This window comes from Pithys albifrons, chromosome 2 (assembly GCF_047495875.1).
Source record: "Pithys albifrons albifrons isolate INPA30051 chromosome 2, PitAlb_v1, whole genome shotgun sequence".
Lineage (NCBI taxonomy): Eukaryota > Metazoa > Chordata > Aves > Passeriformes > Thamnophilidae > Pithys > Pithys albifrons.
This window is the reverse complement of record NC_092459.1, coordinates 66,893,125-66,915,140: the sequence shown is the minus strand read 5'-3', so window position 1 is coordinate 66,915,140 and position 22,016 is coordinate 66,893,125. Positions and strand designations below refer to the sequence as shown.

At 35.3% G+C, this 22,016-nt stretch overlaps 1 protein-coding gene across 1 annotated transcript in view; it reads left to right on the top strand.

The window, feature by feature from the left end:
• ADGB (androglobin) overlaps nt 1-22,016 on the top strand; it is a 107,449-nt gene that overhangs the window by 69,305 nt on the left and 16,128 nt on the right. Inside the window, exons 21-27 of the mRNA XM_071580896.1 lie at nt 3,477-3,608; nt 6,128-6,221; nt 7,716-7,850; nt 8,630-8,783; nt 13,424-13,611; nt 15,172-15,356; nt 20,681-20,880. Of these exons, the coding sequence (XP_071436997.1) occupies nt 3,477-3,608; nt 6,128-6,221; nt 7,716-7,850; nt 8,630-8,783; nt 13,424-13,611; nt 15,172-15,356; nt 20,681-20,880 (1,088 nt within the window). The remainder of the gene's footprint in view (nt 1-3,476; nt 3,609-6,127; nt 6,222-7,715; nt 7,851-8,629; nt 8,784-13,423; nt 13,612-15,171; nt 15,357-20,680; nt 20,881-22,016) is intronic.

The window sequence follows — 22,016 nt, the reverse complement described above, 5'->3', positions numbered from 1 at the left end:
ATAAGTAGATAGCGGGGAAAAACAGGTAAGGAAAGCATTGTAGGAAAGCCTAGAAGGATTGGCATCATCTGATTTTCCTGGCCCACATTAGCACTGCTTTGTTGTCAGGTTAGTTGCTCATATCTTGTAAGATTTGAATTTTAACCCTTTGGAACTTAACAGACATCAGTGTAAAGTGCCATAACAGATGAATGAAATACTTTTGTTGTCTATGTCTGAGAGTATATCAGGCCAAATCTGAGAATTTTTTTTTTAAAATGTCACATCCATTTTATATTCATGTATTCATTTTGCACTGTGTGCTGAATTAATCTCAAGATTTACCAAGGGTGAGGATATTATGATGTACTGCAGTTAATGTTCATGTCTGGTAAGGCTTCTGAGAAGCCATCCTGAAAATGATCTGCTGACATTTATTATATCATTCCCATGGAGCAATTAGCACGGGAGCCACAAGAAGCTAACGGAAGACTGTGGCATGTGAACAGACCAAAAATATGGAAATTTCTGAAGCCGAGTGCTTCTCCATGGCATGGCTCTTCTATGGTCTTCTGGAGGAGAGTGGATAAAGAGGCCCTGGTTTTGTTGGGCCCAATAGTAAACAAGTCAGTTCAGCCACTCACTGGATGTCTGTGGCACTGATTTTGAAGTCTCGGACACCTTACAGTCATTGAGGCACATTTCAAAGGCACATTTCTTTCTCATGGAGAAAATCCAGCTTTAAAGTTGGAAGTGGAATAGTCTGTGTACAGTTCTGTGAAAACCTTCTGATCTGAAATGTTACCTGTAAATCAACCTGTTCACTATAAGCATATCTTAACTGTGTAACCTGTATTTGAGAAGTCCTGTTCCTCCTCAGTTCTTTTCCAGAACAAGGTTCTATTTCTTCCATCAGGTAAGATCATACAGTTGTTACTGGGTGACTGAAGAGAGAATTCTGAACATTTGTTTCTTCCTGCATTTTGGATTTGACCTTGAGTTCCAATAAGGTGTGGGGGAAAGTTCGAAATTACTTGGTTGAAATGTAAAGTGCCTCCTGAGTACATGCAAAACACATCTTAAAAAAAATTGGCATACAGAAAACTGCAGCTGCTTTTATGGTGAAGAAATTCTTGCAAGTCTGCTTTGAAAACTTCAGTTTTATTATTATTTGCAGGGTGTCTTCTGATTGACAGCTAAGGCATGTCAGAAATTTTTGACATATCAGTTTTCAATCATAATGTCAAATATGAAGCATTCACTAGTTAGTATTGGCTGATTTAAAGCATTTCACAGTAACACATTTCTCTGCTTACAAGACAAAATATTAAAAAATAAAAGATGAGAACACTTAACTTAGACCTCATTACTTTGACTTGAATGTTACAAAGAAAAAATTTTTATTCTTATGATGTTGTATTAAAAGAACAAGAAAGACACTTCTTAGGAATATATACTTTCAAAAGACATTCACCATTCTCATTTTTTGGCCTGTCTAGAGTAACTTTTGACAGTTTCTATGAATAGAATTCGTTTCTGTGTGACACTTTATCCAACTTTTTTGTATGTGTGTATTCAGAAATAGTTCAACATTTAACTGGCTGCATAACCATATATTCTTAAGCCTCACAAATGAAATGTTTTATTTCTAGATATGTACATATTTATTTCTAGTGATGAAGTCCACTTGACATCCTCAGTTGATAAACGTACACGCTTGTTCACATGGCAACACCAGACCAATATTTCACGTGTGTACTTTTATATGTTATTGATTCATGTTCCATGTTAGGATCTCCTTACTTACTAAGTAAGGTTAATCTGTGTATATGTGTGTTGATATAAAACTTATGCAACTTCTCCTTTATAGTGTATTGTTTTGCCTTATATGGGGAATGTAGGCTCTGCAGCAGAGGTCATTCTCCTGAGCTAAAACACGTGCCGAAAATTGAAGTCTATTTTCTTTCCATGAAAACAGTGATTAGTGGGTTCAAAAGCTGTTTGCCACTGGGTGTTTTAATTATAAAATAGAGAAGCTTGCAGATGAAACAAATTCATTTTGAAATGCATTACCTTGATGAATAAATGGGAAGCGGTAAGAACCAAAACCTTTACAGAGATGCACACACAGGACACATCTTAGAACATGTTAAACTCCAGCTGAATATTAGGAAAATAGTTTTCAAAAATCAAAGAGAATGCCTAGCAAAATTATGGACACTCTGTGGTTATGGCAGTATTAAAAAATGGACCAGACATTTACTCAAGGACACGAGCAACCTATTCTAAATTGATCCTGGTTTGGATGTGGGGTTGGACCAGATGTCCTTTAGTGGCCCGCTCCAGTCTCTGTTATTATGTGATTATATGTTTCTGTTTTATAAAGGCGATTGTGCCATTCATACTGTTGACATCTGATCTGTTTTCTGTTCAAGTGGGGTTGTGTAATCTTTAAGCCAAGTATTAAAGAGGCTTTCTGGAGTTTGGAAAGGCAACATTGATGAGAAATGGTGGTTGGGAACACTGCCAGATTTAACAATATTCAATAAAAGAGATTAGATTGAAATGTGTGATCTGGCTGATGAAAGCAGTATCTTTTCTTAAGCTGACTGACTTGTCTGCAATGTTGTCTACATTTTTCAAGTAGATTCCTCTCTTGTCATTTTTGTTTGTTGGTACTTCTTTTTGCAGCACTGTTTCCTTCCTATTGCTGTGTCTTGCTCTCCTTATTCCATATCTGTGCAGTTCCAAACTGGTCCCCTGGCACTAGCACCTTGCAGTGTTGCTCCCCACACCCTCCCCCTGTGCCCTGGCACTGGTGGCTGTCAGGATGCTAATTCTAGGCAAGGAGCTGTCAAAGAGCTCATTACTAACCTGTCAGAACCTACAAATTTCTATTCCCCTTCTAAACTCCTTGGTAACAGAAAGTCAGATAGGGAACTTCTTTTATCATAGATCTTACCCCTTAATCTGTGTCTCCTTACAAAAGGCTGTAAAAGATGTTTTAACAACACTGGTGTTTAAATTATTGCTTAATAAAATGATCAGATTGAAAGATAAAAGAACTTAAAATCTTGTAAAGCTCTTTGAAGCTGTGTTTAGAGTCAGACTATAATGTATCAAATCCTCTTAATTCATATTTGGAAGAATATTTTGAAATTATACTAGGAGGCTTCACTTTTAAAAATGCACTGCAATAGCTGTCAATAAGTAGAAGAATTAAATGATTTGGTATTTGGAATTAGCGTAGTCATTGCATTTTGACTTTTTGTGATTATACTTTATATTTTCCCTAATTTTATCATGATAATACCAAAATTTGAAGAGTGGTATTTTTGTCATAAAAGTTTTCTTCTGAAACCACACTGTTTCTGAGTTACAGCTCCCTTGTCCCTTTGTTTTGTTGTTGGGATTCTTTTATTTTATTTTTAACTTCATTACAAGTAGCTGCAGAACTTCCAGTTTTGTTGACATTGTCCACTCTCCCCTTCTTTCAGAGTGCAGTGGGGAGAATCTCAGTAGCTGGCAGAACCAAACTCCCACATCTGAAGAACTAGCAGCAGCTGTCAAAATTCAAGCCTTCTGGAAAGGGTCCTATGTTAGGACAGTATTAAAGAGCAGAAAACCAGGTGTGTCCTTTAAAAATGCCTTAAAAATGTTTCATACTTTATGGTATTCAAATCACAGAATCACGGAATATGCCAAGTCAGAAGGGATCCAGAAGGATCAAGTCCAACTCTTGGCCATGCAATGGATCTCCCCCAGGCATCACACCAAGTGCCTGCAAGTATTGCCTAAACACTTCTGGAACTCTGCCAGTCTTGGTGCTGTGACCACTTCCCTGGGGAGCCTGTTCCAGTGCCCAACCACCCTCTGGGGGAAAAACCTTTCTCTAATATCCAACCTAAGTCACGCCTGACACAACTTTCCATTCCCTGAGGTCCTGTCACCACAGAGATGAGATCAGTCATGTAAAGATCTTTTGACTAATTAATATCTAGTTAACTGAAATGCAGTAGAACATTTTAGTTCTATTAAGTATACCTAAGCACTCATTTAACACAGATGATACTAAAAAGGAGAGGAAAGATACATACACCCCCTAAATAATGCATATATATTAAACCAGAATTTACGTTGATGTAGATTTAGCTCAGAGCTGGGCTAAATGTTGGGGGCTTTTTTTCTGGAAATGTAAAGGAAGTCTTACAAGAACCTAAGACTCATAATCGATAATAAGTAGAACACACAATATCAAGGGCTGATACAGTGTTCTAAAGATACTGTACTGATACTATCTTTTCTTACGTATATAGGTAGAGGAATCTTAAAAAGCAGTTCAAGACTTGTAGTATATTTCCTATTCAGCAATTCTATTATCTAAGCTGGAATAGTGTGTCCAAGTGCAGTGTCCCCAGTCCAAGAGGAGAGAAAGATAACAACTGCAGAATTCAGAGTGGAATTGTTAAGATCAGGATTAAAGAGGAGTCTTGTAATTCCAGGCTGTTAGTTTGTAATTTCAGAAAGAGAAGATATAGAAAGACTTCACTATAATCTTTTAGCACCCATATGAGAAAAGGAATTTGATAGCAATAAAGTCTTCAGCCTGAGATCCAAAGGGTTAGCAAGAAGGTCTTTTGTCTCAGATTCTAAGATTGCGAGTTGAATCCAGAAACATTCAAGTCAGAAGAAATGTTGTTTGGGGTTTTTTTTAAGGGTAAAGTATTTATTGGAATAAACCAAGATTTGTGTTGTGCTACTAAAAACTTTAAAGTCAGACAGATGCTCATGAAATTCAAAAGGGTTTAATCAATTATTTATGACATAAATATGTTAGCAGCACTGTTACACAAAGGGTTGGATCATAGTGATTTCTTTTAGCCTCACAGCATGGGAATGTCTGATTATCATGACTAAGAAAATGGCTCCATTGTAAGATATACTTTACCTCTGTAGTAAGTCACTGCCATTCTGCTGGAAGCTCCTCCTTGAGTAACCATATTTGCTGGTGTTCTTTCACCTATACCTGATGGTCTGTTGTATCTTTTGTACCTTCATCTCCTCATCAGGGAGAGGAATACCAGAGGCTGTAGACTCTTGTCCTGAGGACTTCACTGTCACTGTCCAAGCTCACTTGGCCATGGCAGATGAACCTTAGGAGTTAAAGGGTGAGGCCAGTTTTGTGCACGCTGTGCCTCACCTAAAAAATCCACTGCGCAGGCTGGAAGTGTAGAGCCCTTTGTTGGTGAAGCCTAGCTATGATGATATTTGTTTCCGAACTGCTGTTTTAATTAGGAATGTCCTTAAACTTTCTCTAGTATTATTAACCCCTACAAATCATAGAGCCCAGAAAGTGTTCTTCTGAAGTTTAGATTTTAGATTTTTGTCATTTGAGCACTATATAAGTATCCCAACTCTTTTCCTCACTTGTCTATAATATCTTTCTTAAATTCTTCTGATTTATTACTTTAATTCGGATATTGTATTTACAGCCCTATACTGTGGGTTTTTTTCAGTCATACTGTATTTCTCCTAGCTCCATTATCTATAATTTTTTCTCTTATTTGTCATTACAGTTGTGTTACTATTCTCAGGAGAATTTCACCTGACTTTAGTCTTGAAAAGTTAGACAAGTCCAAGTTGGCTAGTCTTGATCGTGTTCTGTAGATAGAAGTAGACACCTTGAGATGACAGCACATCCTGTCATCTGGTAGATATCCAGCATGGGTGGGATTAATTACCTACTGGAGCTGCCCAATTCTTTTCTTTTTAGTCTAGGTACATCACTTTCTGCTATTTGCAAATGAAAGCTGCTGGGAATTAAAGACCTTGTCCTCTGAGGACAGATGCCACATATTACTACAACATATTACAGTGAAAAACCTATAAATTGAAGAAAATATTGATCACATCATTTTTGCAATTGTAGAAGTGCTAAAAGTAAAAGATGATGATCAGTGGAATATCCTCTTTCAAAGGAGAAAGCAGTTTCCAGTTCAGTGAGACTTATAAGTCCAAATAAAAACTAATGATTCATAAAGCAATTTACTTGTATGAGAGGCATTTTTCAAAAGTATTTGTCAGTTGTAAATTTAGAACAATACAGAAGTTGGATGTTATATTTTCTGACTTACTTTATTCTTTCTAGGTACTAAAGAAAACACTACTGTTGAAGAAACCTTGAAAAAATTGTGGACCGTGATTGAGTTAAATTTTGAACAGTCTGCTGTAATGTTGTTAAGGTAATCATGCAGTAAATAAAGCTATTTCATTGCAGACAGTAACACAGAATTTTCATAAATTGCTGTTTCAGAAAATAAACATGGTAAGAGCATTATTAGTTTTAAAATTACAAAACCCTGTTGGAAGGGATGAGGTGTTTTGAGTAAAGATATGCTATGCCTTATTCTCTGTAATCTACATGAGTAAAATACAATTTTGAGATATGTGTTACAGATTTTTTTCTACAGCTTGAGCTAGAATTTTGCTTTTCCTGTGTTTAATGATTTTATTATCCTGTAGGCTGTTTCCTAAGTATAGATCTGATACTGATTACTTAATTAAGCAGTTAACCTGTTGATTTAAAGAAATGTTTTGATTCATTCTATCTGCTAAGGGACCCCGGTTCACATAAGAATGAAAATAGCTATAATATTTAATTGTGCCACAGTGTATTATATCGTCAGAGGACTTTTTGTTGCACTTGCTTGAAGGAAAGTAGCTGTATTTCTAGGTAGATGCTTTCCCTGATATTTCATTACAGCTTTTGCAAAGACAGCTATTCTAATTTCAGCAGTGTTCATTAAGTCTTTGGCAAACATGACACTTTTTGGGAATGACATATTTCCATTAAGCCTTTCAAAAATCTCTCTTCTAGTGTTCACACAACTGATCTAGCAGTAGATCAATTCTTCCAGGGGTGAGGAATGTGAACTAGCAATAATTACTGCCCTTGAGTATAAATACTCACTCCCTGTAATCAGCAATTTGAGCAGAATTTATATGAGTATAATTTCATTTCACTTTTTAGTATTTCTAATCCTGTAAAACCTTTGTACATTGATGGCATCAGGACTTTATTACCGCAGTGTTCTTACAAATATTAGACCTCCATTTTAGATTTGCAGCCTCTCTAAATCAGCAAAGATCAGATGCAGTTTTTAATCTCCCTTCAGACTTAAAATTTATGGGGCTGGTTCATAGGCATTGTCCCAGGGGATACATTTGAGTCTTAAAATCATGATAATGTGCTTGTGCTTAACCTTAACAGAATTGCATTTAATGTAAAAAGCTTGGCTACTAAGTTTTCCTTTTATCCCTTTCTTGTTCAAAAAAGATTTAAAATTAAATAAAGGAGTTTTTAATGTCCTAATGATACACAGCTTTAAGATGACAGCTTAATATAAAGAAAGTTATGCTAACTGATATTTATTTAAAAAAAAAAAAAAAGGTAAAGTTTTGTAGAAGCCATAACATTTTGGGCTATTAGAAGCAGTTATCATGGATAGACTGGTGGAGCAAAATATGTGTAAGTATTTACTATCTGCTCTGAAAGAGCTGATCCCTATGTGAGTTTTAGGTTTGGGTTTTTTTGAGAGAACATCTACTGGAGAAACATTAGTAACACATATTGTTTTGCATTCATGCACAAAGCACTTATTCATTATTAGAATAAGTAAAAGTCAGGATATATGTGGCCTCCGGATTTAATATTTATCTTGTTTTCTGCTTTCTAGAGAAATGTTTAAAGGGAACTGCAAGTCAATTGAAAAGTTTCCTTGTTATGAAGATGAATGGTGTAAAATGTCTTTCGCTGACTATGCTGTGACGTATGGTGATCACCCAGCAAATGTGTGGTTTGTGATTTTTAGGTGAGTTTCATACAGCCCTGTATAACTCTTATGGGGAAGTAATATTGATACTCTGTGTTTTTCACTAACCTACTTAAAAAACTTACCTGCTTTCCTTAAATTCTGATGTGTACTTGTCCTGGTTTCGGCAGAGTTCATTTTCTTGTTCATTCTCTATTTTCTTCCTAGTAGCTGGTACAGTGGGGCGTGTTTGGATTTAGTATGGGAATAATGTTGGTAACATGTTGATGTTGTGATTGTTGATGAGTAGTGCTTACCCCAAGTCAAGAACTTTTTGGTGTCTCACACTCTGCCAGTGAGAAAGTGCACAAAAATCTGGGAGGGAGCACGGCCAGGACAGCTGTCCTGAACTGGCCAAAGGGATATCCCATGCCACAGAATGGCATGCTCAGTTTGAAAACTGGGGGGAATTACCTGAAAGGGGGACTACCAGTGCTTGGGAATAGGCTGGGCATCAGTCAGTGGGTGTGTATCGGTGAGTGGGTGAATGTCACTTGTTTTCTTGGTTTCTTTTATTCTCTCTCCCTCTCCTTAACATTGAAGTTATTACTATTATTGGCATATTTATTTATTCTATTTTGTTTCAATGATTAAATTGTTCCTAACTCGTGTGGTTTACTTTTCCTTTCTGATTCTCCTCCCCTAGGCTGATTGAGGTGGGGAAGTGTATTACTTAATTGTTGGCTAGAGTTAAACCATGAAAATGCTTTAGCTCTGTGTTACACAGATCCTTTTATTTGTGAAAATAATTTTGATATAATTTGAATATTGTTTTTTAGAGAAATATTTATGGTTCCAGAAGACATGGTTATAGTGACAAAGGTGTATACCACTATCCCTTCCTGTAGACTTCATGTTGTTGATAATGACACACTGGAGGAAATGCCACATGTCTTTTTCAAAGTGGCACCTCATGTTTATCCCCAAAATAAGGTAAATGCTAAGAGTTGTTGTGAAAAGTAAAGTTTTAAAAGTTGTAAGCGCCGAAATTCTGTAGACATTTTTAGCTATGTCACAGTGTTTTACTTAAAAGTATACCCTTATTTATTAGCAAGTTTGAACAGAGATTATCATTGATTTTCTTCTATGCTAAAACTTTTGTAGTGAAGGAAAGCCTTAATTTTCTTTTACCTTTTTTGCTGTTGGTAAATAGGGAAATATCATCTATATTTTCTGTGCTGTGCTATTCTGTGGCAATGTGGTTGCTGATGATGCTGTACATCTGACAGAACAACCTTCAACCTTAAAGAGTCAATGGTCAAGCTAAAAATCAAGTTTGAATAGCCTTTTATAAATCTTGCTTAACAATGATTCAATTAGGATGCCTCTCCAGGTGTTAATGATAATTACAGCACTGATGCTCATTGCAGCTTTAGACATGCTCCCCTCCAAGTCCTGCATGTTATTTCAGAAGCATTATATCTTTAAATAGTTACCGTTTCCTCTCCCCCTGCCTTTTGACCTTTGGGCTAAAGCGGACACTCTACTCAGTCTTATGTTCTACATGTTCTACACTCTTCATTACTTTCTTCTCTGGACTCTTTCCAACTGCTGTTGGGTTTTGGGTTTTTTCCTTGTTTATCATGTGTAACACTGAGTACAGTAAACTTTGCTCCGGTGTTTAACTTGTGGTCATACAAATGGTGATTAAGTTTACATCCTGTAGGCTTTACTTTTGCTTATATATCCAACTGTGATGCTTGCCCTATTTTGTAGTGCCATTGCTGCTTCATGGAATTATGCAACGTTAGGTGCTTTCCTGAAGAACTGAATTCTGTAATTTATTATTCTTGAGTAGAAATCATGTATTTCACTACTGACTTTAATGCTATTTTTTCAGGCCATTTCCCTTGTTTAAAATAATCTTTAATTTTAACTTTCTCTTCCTCTAAAGTTATCATAATTCCTAGTTTGTGGTATCAACTGATAAAGCATATATATATTCTCCATTCCACCATCTAAATAAGTATTGTATGGAATCAGGCTCAGGTTAGATCTTTGACATGTGACTGGCTGCATCCTATTTTTTCCTAAAGGAGCCATGAGTATGTACTTCTGGATGTGATTATCGAACAGCGGCCTTAGTTTCGTCATTATGACAGCATTTCCTTAGGCTTAGAAGAACAATCAAAGAGCCAGTGTCAGGTGTCTCCTTCTTTCCCATAATGTGCTTTCCTAAAAATGGAATCTTGATGGCTTGACACAACTTATTCTTTACAGTGTTTTTGCTATGTTGAGGAGATTGCAAGGAGTTCATATGACTAGTTATTTCATGATGCTTTCAGCTTTTGGAGTTATGCTGAGTGATAATTTTCTAGACATCTAGGTCCATCTTAAAAAAAACCCAACAACATGGCAGGCCTGTAGTTTTCCAGTACCTTAGCATCCTCCATCAGTTATCAAAGATAAGGTAAAAGTTTAGTGGTTGTTTTAGTCTGTTATTATTTCTTCAGACAGTTTAAAAGTTCATCAGACCTAACTAATCCAAACTCTTAATTAATCTATATTATTATTTACTACTTAATTTCTTATTCTGGCCTGCCTCTTAACTCTTTAATATTACGTCATTATTAACTATTCCCGTCACATGTTCACTGCTGACCTTTTAGTGAAGGTTCTATTCACATTTTAGTCTTCTCAATCTCATCTGTCAATAAGAAGGAATTGATTTCATTTACAGTCTAACACTGTAGGAGCAGATTTCTTATCTTTTTTTTTGTAACTTCCAATTTCATTAGACTTTTTTTTCTTCTCTACAATGAACTTGCCTTATCTAACGCTTATAGTGAATATTAGCTGAATGTGACAGATAAGGACTGCTACTGCTGGAGGACTATGCTTTAAAAAGAGGAGTTGCGGACAAGCTCTTCAAGCTCTCAAAACTAATTGGAATCCTCAGAAATGGAGTGTGGATTCCACCAGATAGGAAAATTTGTGTTGAAATCTGACAGTGGCAAGTGGCAGGATGCAAAAGGAAATCTCAGTGGTGAACATTACTTACTGCTTTTCAGGAAAGTGACAGGTTGTGGAAAGAACAATCACAACTTCAGATTTATTTTAGATCCTTAGCAAAACACAATTGCCTAGTTCTGCCCTGCAAGGCAGGTTTTTTTATTCCCCTTATTTCACTAATTCTTTCTCAAACTTTCTTCCATTTAACCTATCTTTCTTGAAAAATGGTGTCCAAAAATCATATGTAATATTCCAAACAAGATCTTACCAACACTCTTTGCAGTACAGTGGTTTTCGTATTGGAAATGCTCAGGGTTTTATGAGCTACCCAACTAGGTACATTCGGTAATAGTTTTTTTTTCCCATGGGTGCAGTACAATACTCTCCATGATTCTGCCAACAACTAATGAAAATGGCCCTTTTTATTTTATCCCTGTGCTTCCCTATTGAAGAAGTCCCATCTTAAAGGAGACATTTCTCATATTATTTGCTGAACTACTGGCTTACATTTTGTAATATTAATGTGACACTCCTAGAATACATTAAAGTTCATTTCAGAATGATTAACAATAAAGATAAAATCTGCACACTAGCAATAAAGTCTTCATTTTGCAGACATTACAGTCTACATAGAAACTGGCTACTTGTTTTGCGTTATTTGGATTTTTTGGTTTTGCATTAAATTTTCCCTTTCTGTGTTATTTTTTTTTGTCATGGGAGATAGAGTTTTGTGGGATTTTTCGTTCTTTTGTTTTGTTTTTAAATTCTGCTCTCTTTGTTATTCACAATTCCTTGGAACAGATTGTAGAAAAGGACAGAGATAAGAATTCAAGCCTCAGCTGACCTGCATAGATAAGAGTTTAAGAAATCGCCACTACCAACATGTTTAGTCTAGAAAATAGAAGCCTATTTGAGGAAGGACATTGCTCAGTTGTCTTGAGTAGTCATAGAAAACTAAGAGAATCATCTTACCTTACCAAAAAGTTAGGTTAGGTGGTACATTGGAAAACAATCCTTTCTGATTCTATAGACAGTGAATTGTAACAAGATATCTAAGTAAGTAATGAAACTTCTCAAAGGTTTTTTAAGAAAGAGACATATATCTGATGGGATTGTCTAGATCTATTTGCTTATTTCTCAGTATTGACTGATGATTACTTGGTGTTCCTGCCAGCTGCAAAATTGCGTTACTGTACTTTCTAATTGCTCAGAGTATTCAGAAAGGGCTCACTCAAGCAATTTTTTGGGCTTAAGTCTAAATTTTCTTCGTATTTATAGTAAAGGTTAAGATTGTATAACCTTATCTTTATAAAGAGGCATTCAGGAAATAGCATTTTTCTCCTGGACCCCTTGCTGTCTGAAAGCACTTGAATATCTGGCTAAACCCCTCTCAGTTTCCAAATGTACTTGTTAAGAACAGGACAGCCTGTAACTATATGCTTAACTAGATATTTAAATAAGTGAGTTCTCCTGAATCATAACTTTGAGAGGTTGCTATTACTTTGTGGTGATTAAAGGTTGTAAAGTGCCTTACAGTTACAATGGCACAAATTGGAATCATGAATAATTTATTTTACTTTCATTCTAAAAAGTCCTGAAGTCCTGAGTCACATAAATCCTTGCATTATTGGGTAGTTCTGAAATCAAAACCCATTTATTAGAAGGATTTTTCAACGAAGATGTTTTTGCTGCTAAATACTGGTTTATTTAAACTGATATTTAGCAGAGAACTGAAAGAGATAAAACCTTTCAAAGAATTTTCATTTGGACTGTTTCTTGGGAGGAACATGAAGTTTTAATGTTTGAAAAAGAGAGTTAGTAGAGCTAGCTTAGAGAATATGAAGAAGGGACTTAATCTTGGGTTCACCTGTAGCATTACAACTGGTCATTGCACTACTTATATCCTTTTTTCCTGCCCCTGCCTTTTAGTTAATCACATTCATATGGTCTTTTTTACAAATAAAACTTAAATTTTGAAACTTTTTAAGATATATTCTGGTTCTTCATATTCTTAATATCAGGCTTCATAAAGGGCATATAAATCTGCACCAGGCTTATTAATTGTGTGTTGTGGGTTTTATTAATTTTACTTGAATTTTCTAATACTAGAAATATATTTTCTTAAGTCAACATTTTCGTAAAAGTAAGATTAATACCTTGGAATTTCATGCTGTACATGCAATGTTATTATTAAAAGTAGGGACAGTATTAATTTAACCTCAAGTTTGAAGACAGAAGGAATTTGATCTCTAAATTTCCATGCAGCAGACTCATCCACCTGTTCTTTCACACTGCTTAAAGCATATAGGAGCATTCTAAATCATCAAATATTGGTTGGAAAAGAAAGGGGCTTCAGGACTTTGGCTGTACCTGCCCCTAAAAGTACCTGCAAGCTTTGAAGTCAGATGAAATTGAATTTGACATACTATGTAACTTTTTTCCAAAAATAAATTGCTATGGGAGATGCTTCCTAAGTTAGAATAGAATTATAAGATTCTTGCTTACGAAGTGCATCTTCTTCTGTTAATAAGTGTAACATGGTCAAAAAGTGTGACGTAGTCATAGAATGTGTTTTAAGTAGTGTTATTGCCAAGTAAAAATGACTTGTTTTCTCTTTTCAGAAAGGATACACTTTTATGGCTGCAGCACACACTGGTGACCTACCTGTGGCAGCAGGAAAATGGAAGCTCCGCCTCATCAGTTCTCATCATCCGCTTCCAGTGCTCTCTCGTGAGGCTGTAAAAAATGCCTATTCTACCAGACTATATAAAGGGCATTACATACCCAATAAAGAGAATGTACTGTTTAGGTAAATGTTGAGAGGAGAATGGTTAGTTTCTGGTTTTGACATGGGTCATCTCTGACAGAAAAGTATGTTCTTTCCTGTTTCTTAGAAGGGGAGAGTATTGAGGCAAATATCTATATTTTATGGAATATCAAATGTAACAGTTTGTAAAAGTGTTATTTTTTTGAAATATTCCCACTGCTTAATGAAGAACAGCTGTGAAGTGCAAAGAACATGATTTTAAAATAATAGCAATATTTGGCATTTCCATAAGGTCAGTCTTACCATATGCCAATCATTGGAATTCCATAGTACTTTTGGGAATTAAATATCTATTAAAGGTGAGATTTTGCAGGTGGAGAGGAAATACAAAGTTTGATACATTTTTTTTTCAACTATTCAGATAAAGCTTTAAGTAATACCCTTTCTTTCCTGATGTATCAGACCAGTTCCTGTCTTTCAGGGTTGGTGGAAAAATGTATATGCATTTTAGTTTAGCATGCTGATTCTTTTAGAAGAATATAGTTAATAAAATGTGATTTAGTATTTATTAATCTTTTTAATTGATTAGAGTTTATTAAAATAAGTTCTGTTTGAGTGAGTTCAGAATTTACCCCTACTAAATCACTATACTGAATTTTTTACGCGAAGGACTACACATTGCACAAGAGTACAACCTCTGCTTAGAGCTGATTAAATGTGTATGTTTTGAAGGTTGATTCTACAACATTTTACCTTGATTCCTGAAAGTTAGTTTCAATATTTCAATCCAATGGATTATTCTTGGGATAGATGCCTATTCAACAGGAGTCAGTTTCAATATAAATGATAAAAGCATGTAATGGAAACATAACAAATGGACTCAAGTTTTGTAAACTCTCTCTTTCTTGATTTTTTTTTCTTCTTTCCCCTCTGATGTTACCAATCTTTAAAAAAAATTATTTTCAGGTAGTTATCTATTTTTGGCTCCAAATGTGCTGAAGTTAGGGTGATGGAGTTTTTGTGTGTTGTCATTTCTTTGCTTGTCTTCTGAGATTAGCCTAACAATGTGAATTTAAGGACAAAAAGCAAATAATGTATAAAATAGTGAGTCACAACAAAAGTTATTTACATTTGTCCTCAGACTATAATTCTAGAGTCTTCTAATGCCACAGCCTTTTAAGTTGACCAGAGTAGCAGCTGCTGTCAAAGGAGATATCCTTACCCTTTTGAAAGCAAATGCTGCTTTTTTTAATCTCAGGTACTTTTTAAATTATACTGTTCCTTAATCTGACTACACATGTTATTCAACAAATACTAGTACAGCAGGAGGTAAAAAGTCTATTTGGGCTTTTGAAAAGGCAGTGAAAAAATAAATGCCTAGACCACCCCTTTTTTACAGAAGCAGCACACGCTTTGTACATGGATTCACTGCACTACACTTCACTGGCGGAAGCTTTGCCCACCAGATTCCAGAACAGTTGACTACAAACTCAATTTTAAATGTTTGCTTCTAGTTTGGCACAACAGTTATGTTCTCTCCTATAAAAAGAATGATCAGATACAGTTGGTTATATTGCTATAATGTTTTTCTTCCTCTTCTAGGTATTCAGTAAAAGTCAAAGCTCCACATACTGTTACAGTGCAGGTACAAACCTTTAAGTCAGATGTGTTAATTAAACTACAAATCCTAGATAATGAGGAAGAAATTAAAAGTGTCACTGGAAAGGGCCATGCAGTCATCCCTGTTTTTAATTTCCTGAATAATGAATCACCTTTGAGCTCCCACTGTAAGTATTGCATCTATATTTGATAATTTTATTTACTGAGGAATATACATTCTTACAGTAACTTTAGGTAATCACTACTTTAGGTAAAGAACTACTTTTTCCTATTATTTTAATAAATACCTAATTGCTTTGTGATTGAGTGAAATCACCTACATTTTTGAGCAATAAACAGAAGTCCTTGGCCCTCAACAATGAGGAAAGTTACTGAAAGAACTGATTGAAATAAGGTGTCCAGCCTTATTTTCTTCCTCTGCCTTTTGGTCTTGTATTTTAACTGAGTAAAAAGTTTTGTGAATAGTGAAGTAGCTTCTCAGTTCTGAGAATTTTTATGCATGTACTTGCTTTGCCCTTGAGAATTGAAATAAATTTTATTTTAAAGATCTTGCCATTATTTGTTTGATCTTAAAGTTCAAAAATGTTGGCTGTTAGGAAACTATGGGACATGGTAAAAAATTCACAAATTACATTGGGCCATGTGGTTTAAATGCAGTAACCTAAGCATCAATTCTTGTAGCAGAAGCAAATGTTTCATTGGTTTCTTATCCATCATATGAGCCCCAGAGTACAAGGCAAAAGACTCTTGAATAAATAATGTAATACTTATCCTTAAGAAAAACTCCATTTTTTACTCTGCCTCTGATACAGCTTCACCATGATACTCATGGAAGTAGAAGATACTGAAGAAAGAGCTACTTGTTCCAGACTTGCAGAGTTGCAATAAAAAGCATAAATGTCCATTATGCTATTGTGAATTCTTTATCATAGCAACTTAAATACTGAGATAAAGAATACTTGAATTTAACCAAACGTTCACTTGTAACAAATCTATTTGAAAGCTATAGTAAATGTTTTACATACTTTTGGCTGGACAGTTGAATCTGAGAACTTTCTTTACTCAAAGTTGGGGTTTTTTTCTTGTTTTTCTTTTAAATTTTATTGCCATTCATTACATTGCAGTCTTTTCAGCTCAGTTCTTGTTAAAGGTGAGAACCAGTGTGTGTTCAAAGGTGCTAAAATGCATGCATTTTCTCTAAGTACTTTGAAACTAGTGATTGTACTTAACAAAAATCCAACTGTCATCAGTTAAAAGTGACTTTCTGTAGTTCACAAAACTGACATTCTGAATCTACTGCATTCCGAAGTCTAGTAGCAAATAAATACCGGGGAGAAGTGGCAAGGAAGTGAAGAAAATGAAGCCAAACTCTTTTCAGTGGTGCTCAGTGACAAGAGGAGAAAATACAATAGAAGCATTTTTTTGTATTTGTTTCATTTTTTCTCTCAGGGTGTGAAATATTACAACAGGTCGCCCACAGAGCTTTTGGAGTTTTCATCCTTGGACATAATTAAAACCCAACTGGCTATGGCTGTGAGCAACCAACCCTAACTTACCCTGCTTTTTGCAGTTGGATTGAACTGAATGATCTCCAGAGGTGTCTGGAGCCTCCGCCAAGTCCACTCAACCTACACTGATCTTGTGATATGAGTTAGTAGTTAAGGCTAATGTTTTGTGGAGTTTTTTTCTTAATGGTAGCCAGATAGTCCAGTTTCCTCAGATATGCTTTGCCCCTAAGAAAGTACTGATTTACAAGTGGACATAATAGAGCCTTTGACTGGAGATTCAGCAATACTCTGCTGCCATCCCCCTCTGATACAGTGATAAAACTTCAGGTCTACTCCAGAGGACAGACTTAAATTTTCCAGGCATCCTCTTTCATGCTTTATTTCCAGACTTTCGGAAGTTAGAGCTCTGCCAGACTCAGTACTCAAAGAGCTACCAGACACTATTAGCCATTTGCTACTGGCATTTTTGTTGTTTGATAAAATTAAGGATGGGCCGCTAAAAAAGCTAAAACAAAACTGAAATGAAAATGTTTTCATCTGAAAGTACTCTCTGCCAGTTGATTGACATTCGAAGTGCTGTTTAACTTTACTGTTCAAAGCCAATAAATACAGTTAAATGAGGTACATAATTCTTAAGACTAATTTGCAACTATTGTCCCTGTAGTGCTCAGGTAATTTTAAACAAAAATTAAGTACCATCTACCTGCCTCCATTCCACTTCTTGTATGTAATGGGTTTTAGAGACTACTGCCATGCCATCTTGCATAATCTTGATTTGTTTTCCTATTTTCTATACACCTCACTTCTTAATCAAAATATTTCCATCTTACTTGTATACTATTTTGAATTATTCATTATATTTATGTTTCATTTTGAAAATTATTTCTCCATAAGAATTACAAGCTTGCTTAAATAAAACAAATCTTTTTAGCCTAACAAGTCTGTACTCTCCATTGAGACCACTATACAGAAGATATGTAAGATATTGAAGTCTTCAGTGCTTTTTTGAAGATTTTATAAAAATAAATCTTCCTTAAATCTGAGTTTCTGCCTATTTGAGCATATTGAGAACCTGGGGCAAAGACAAATTGTTCAAATACTGGATCATTACTTTGCTGAAGCCCCCAAAGAACAATATATTTCTTGTGCTGACCTCCACTATTTTGAACTCTAGTTTGCAATCATGATCATTTAGAACAATGTTCTATGAAATTTCAATGAATCTGAAAAATAATATAAAACATGCTATGAATTTAGACTATATGTGAAATGAATATTCTGATGCCTTTTAAGCATGTGTGGGAATATAGAGAGTTGCCATTTGTAAGGAATGACTGTGAAGCTGTCACTGTTTGTTGGGGGTTTTTACTATTACTAATGTTTTTACACTGTGGGGTAATTTTTTTACAATGAGTTGTGGCCCTGACACTGAAATTCTTTTCCTAGAAATTTACATCCTGTCTATCAGAAAGAAGATATTTTGCGTAAAATCTTTCAAAGTAACCAAGCTAAATGAAAATACTATGAAACGTACTCATTATAGCCAATCCTGCTGATTGTGTATAGGTTTAGTAGTGCTTCAGCTTATGGCACTGTAAAAGCATGTTTCTTTGCTATTGTCAAAAGTATTATTATGGCCTGTACAATACCAATATAAGAACACTCAGAAATACTGATGCCAAGTTCAGATGGAGAGTTGAACAACCGACACTCAATACGAGATTCATAGTGTCAGTGTCATCTTGTCCTCTGAAACATTGTGTTTTATCAGAATAGGAATAATTAGAAAACACTGCTATATCATCATCACCAAATTTGTTAGTTAAGGCAGACACAATCCTTAAATTCAAAACTTGTTCACTACTGCACATGTTCTGCCTCTCATAGATTTGATTGCTGTGTTGCTAGAAGTACTAAGTGACATTATTGTGCAAGTATCACCAATAAAACATCTCCCTTGCCCACCCACAACCTGTTAGTACATCTCCAATCACAACTGTTCTATAAATGTCTTTTATAGCTCAAGAACTGCATAAAACCAAATGATTTTGAATATATTTACCTCTTCTGAGATGTAGCAGGTGACTTGGACCTGGAATATTTGCTTGCTAATAAAGGAGTTACATATTCACACACACAAGCATAATTCATGTTGTTGATACAGACACAGCAGTTCTGTAAGCACAGATGGGCAAGTGAATGCTCATAATCCTTTTATTTTCTGCAGTAACAGTCTGATTCAATCCTGTTGAAAAGTATTGAAATATCTTTCAGATATTTGTTTGAATCTGGAGGCAAGGTAGGTAGTAGGAGTTCCTTCTAGTCAAGAGCTTTGCTTGGGAAAACGAAGACAGAATATTTTTGTTTGTAGTAAGAAAAGTAATTTGATGTCACAGCACCACCTGGTGACCATTGCTAAAACTATTTGGTGTGTAGGTATTTTTTGGAGCTTTTCCAAGTCATCTTTCTAGCAAGAAAAGCAGAATGGGGGATTTCACCATTCCGAACTGAATTATTTTCATGGCAGGATCATCCTCTGGGCAAGCCATTATAGAATTTTTCTATACTCAAGCTCTTCAGGTTTAGGAGAGAGAGAAGCAGAGGATAGTGAGGCGTTCCTAAAAGCCAGTTGTATCCTAAGGGACCACAAGCTCCCTTGAAATGCACCTACCTTGATAGGCATCAGGTGATTAGTAGCTTGAGACCTCTTAAAGACAGTAACTGTGCAAGGTCTTGTTTTCATTTCCTAACTTCTACTGATTTTCTTAGGAGCAAGGAAACACTGACTTACACAGGGGAAAGATGCAATAAAAGTAATCCATGGCATTTGACATAAGAAATAATATTTCCTGACTCCCAATTGAGTTTCTAGTGGCACATTTAACCTTTTATTTGGCATTTATACACTGTCAAATGACCAGTAAATTTTGTTGAGTCTGATCTAATAGTCCTGTCACTTCCTCTGAATTTCTCTGGATGTTTTGTCAAAACACATGACAGTGTGGGCTTCTCTTTCAAAGTGTTGCAATCATGAAGCATCATACTTTGTTTCTAATATAAGTCTTGCAAAGAGTAAAGCTTTTTGTCCTTAGTGAAGTCAAAATATAACTCTTTCCAAGTTTATGGTCCAGCTATTGTTAGTGTAACACAAGTGAAGCTGCTTCCCCAGAGCTGTTTTATTTTTGCCCTTATTAAATGAGATGTTCAGCTTTGGACTTCTCTTTCCTTTCTCTGTTGACACGCAGGCTAGAGGGTATCACAAATTTCAGTGGCATTAGAAATGCAAACAAATTTATGGTTTATGGATTAATACTTCTGTTACAGACCTTCTTTAGAGCATTCCTTGTTTCACAGTTTTTCCACATGGATATGTTCCTTAGATGACAATGATACAACTTCATAAGTGATAGACCGCAAATAATTTTATAGCTCCTTTCAAGGTTTTTTCTTTTCCTAAACTTAAGTCAGCTGCAGTCTTCGTGTCAGGTTGACCCAAAGAGACTTGACAAGAGATTTCTGCAAGATTAGAAATTGCCAGAACTGTGGCCAATGTACCTCTCCATTTCATCCACAGTTGTCCACAGGTTTTTAAATTAGGTTATCCTGAGACCAAATCATACAGAGTACAAGGCTATATATATTCTGCAACGTATGGCATGGTGCTGCGATAGTGCAGGAAAGGAGTGTGGGGTTTGAGAGGAAAAAAAGATATGCTTTATAAACAGTTACAATAGTTACATATACAGTGTCTTTCAAATTTCTCATTATTGACTTTGAAGAGATGTGTGATTTGCATGCAAAATGAAATCAGTGTAGCATTTGGTATAAGTGTGATTTTAATTGGAACCTTGTGCGTATAATACAGCATGAGAAAATGGACTATGTTAATTCTTGCACTTTATGGTGGCACCTGTTTACTTCATACCAATAATTCATAGAATTTCTGGATTTTTTTTACCACTTTTTCTTTTGTCATCTTGCAGCAAGAAAAACACAGGCTATTCAAAGCAGTACAAATAAGGACTCAGAACCTGTACAATTAAGAAAAACAACTCGTAATTCATTTTCAAAGGACAGCAAAACTTCTTCCAAGCTAGGACTTGTACCAGAAGATCCACCTATGTTAAGAGATGATTCTTTTCCCTTGGAAAGCTTTGAAAATAATGTTAAAAGTCCACAACAAGTAAGAGATTACAAATCATTAGTATTTGGGAAAAAAAATAAAGCACAAGAGCAAACATGATGAAGGGGTATTGCTAATTCTTTTGGGACATGTGGAGATCTTATATTGTGAGGCAAGAACAAGGAATCCAAAATTAAGATTCTTGGTAGCTTTTGAATGAGGTGATGAAGGAAGGATAATGTACATGTAGGAATTATTATAGAAGAAGAGCGTTTCATATCAATGGGATATATTCTGTCTTTAAATGTTCTTCATTAACAAATCCAATATTCAAATATATTATAACTTTCAGTAAAGGACCAAAATCTGCCAGAAATTATGTTACACTTTAGATGTTTCAATGTGAACTTTCTTTGAGATATTAGGTAAGAGAAGTCATCTTTAGTAGTTTTATAGAGAAACATCTATTTTCAGTCAGCTGAAAGCTCTAGTAAGAGACAAATAATATCTGCTACTCAAGCCAAGTTTCTCAGAGAGTAATGTCAAAACCATGGATTTTTCTTGATGTCACCTAGTATTAGTTTAGAAAATTAGTATATATTTTCTAAAGCGATTCTTGTTTCTCTGTCTCCCAAGTGTTTCTCTATTGCAATTTTTCTTGAGTTCAATTGCAACAAAATATTCCAAGAAAACAAGAATTATTGAGATATAACCTCCAGGGTTGTTCCTTTGACTCAGAACTGGCTTTAGAATTTGGAAACCAATTTTTAAATATAGTCATTTCCTGTTCAATTTAGACAATGTTTAAAACAACCCATGGGCCCTGTCACCTCTTCCTCAAATTAAGGCATCACTGAGTGCTAGTATTAGGGTTCAAAGCCCTGTAGTAGGCTTAAAATCAAAAAAGTCTTTTTTTTAGTACATGGCATACATAGGAAAGTTACATTGAAATCTTAAAGGAATGTAGTTCCTTATTGTATAACCCAGTTTAGTTTCACTTGATAAACACGAGTAATTGTTTGATTTCACAGGAATTAAAATAAAATCTGTGGAATTAACACTAACTTTTTAATCTTCTCACAAATGCTGTTATAGGCAAGCTTGTAAATTAATTATATGTTTTATTTGCTGAATTCAATAGCTGGCAGTTTACTAACCTACAGGACTTCAGTGGTTGCTGTAATTGTTATATCTTC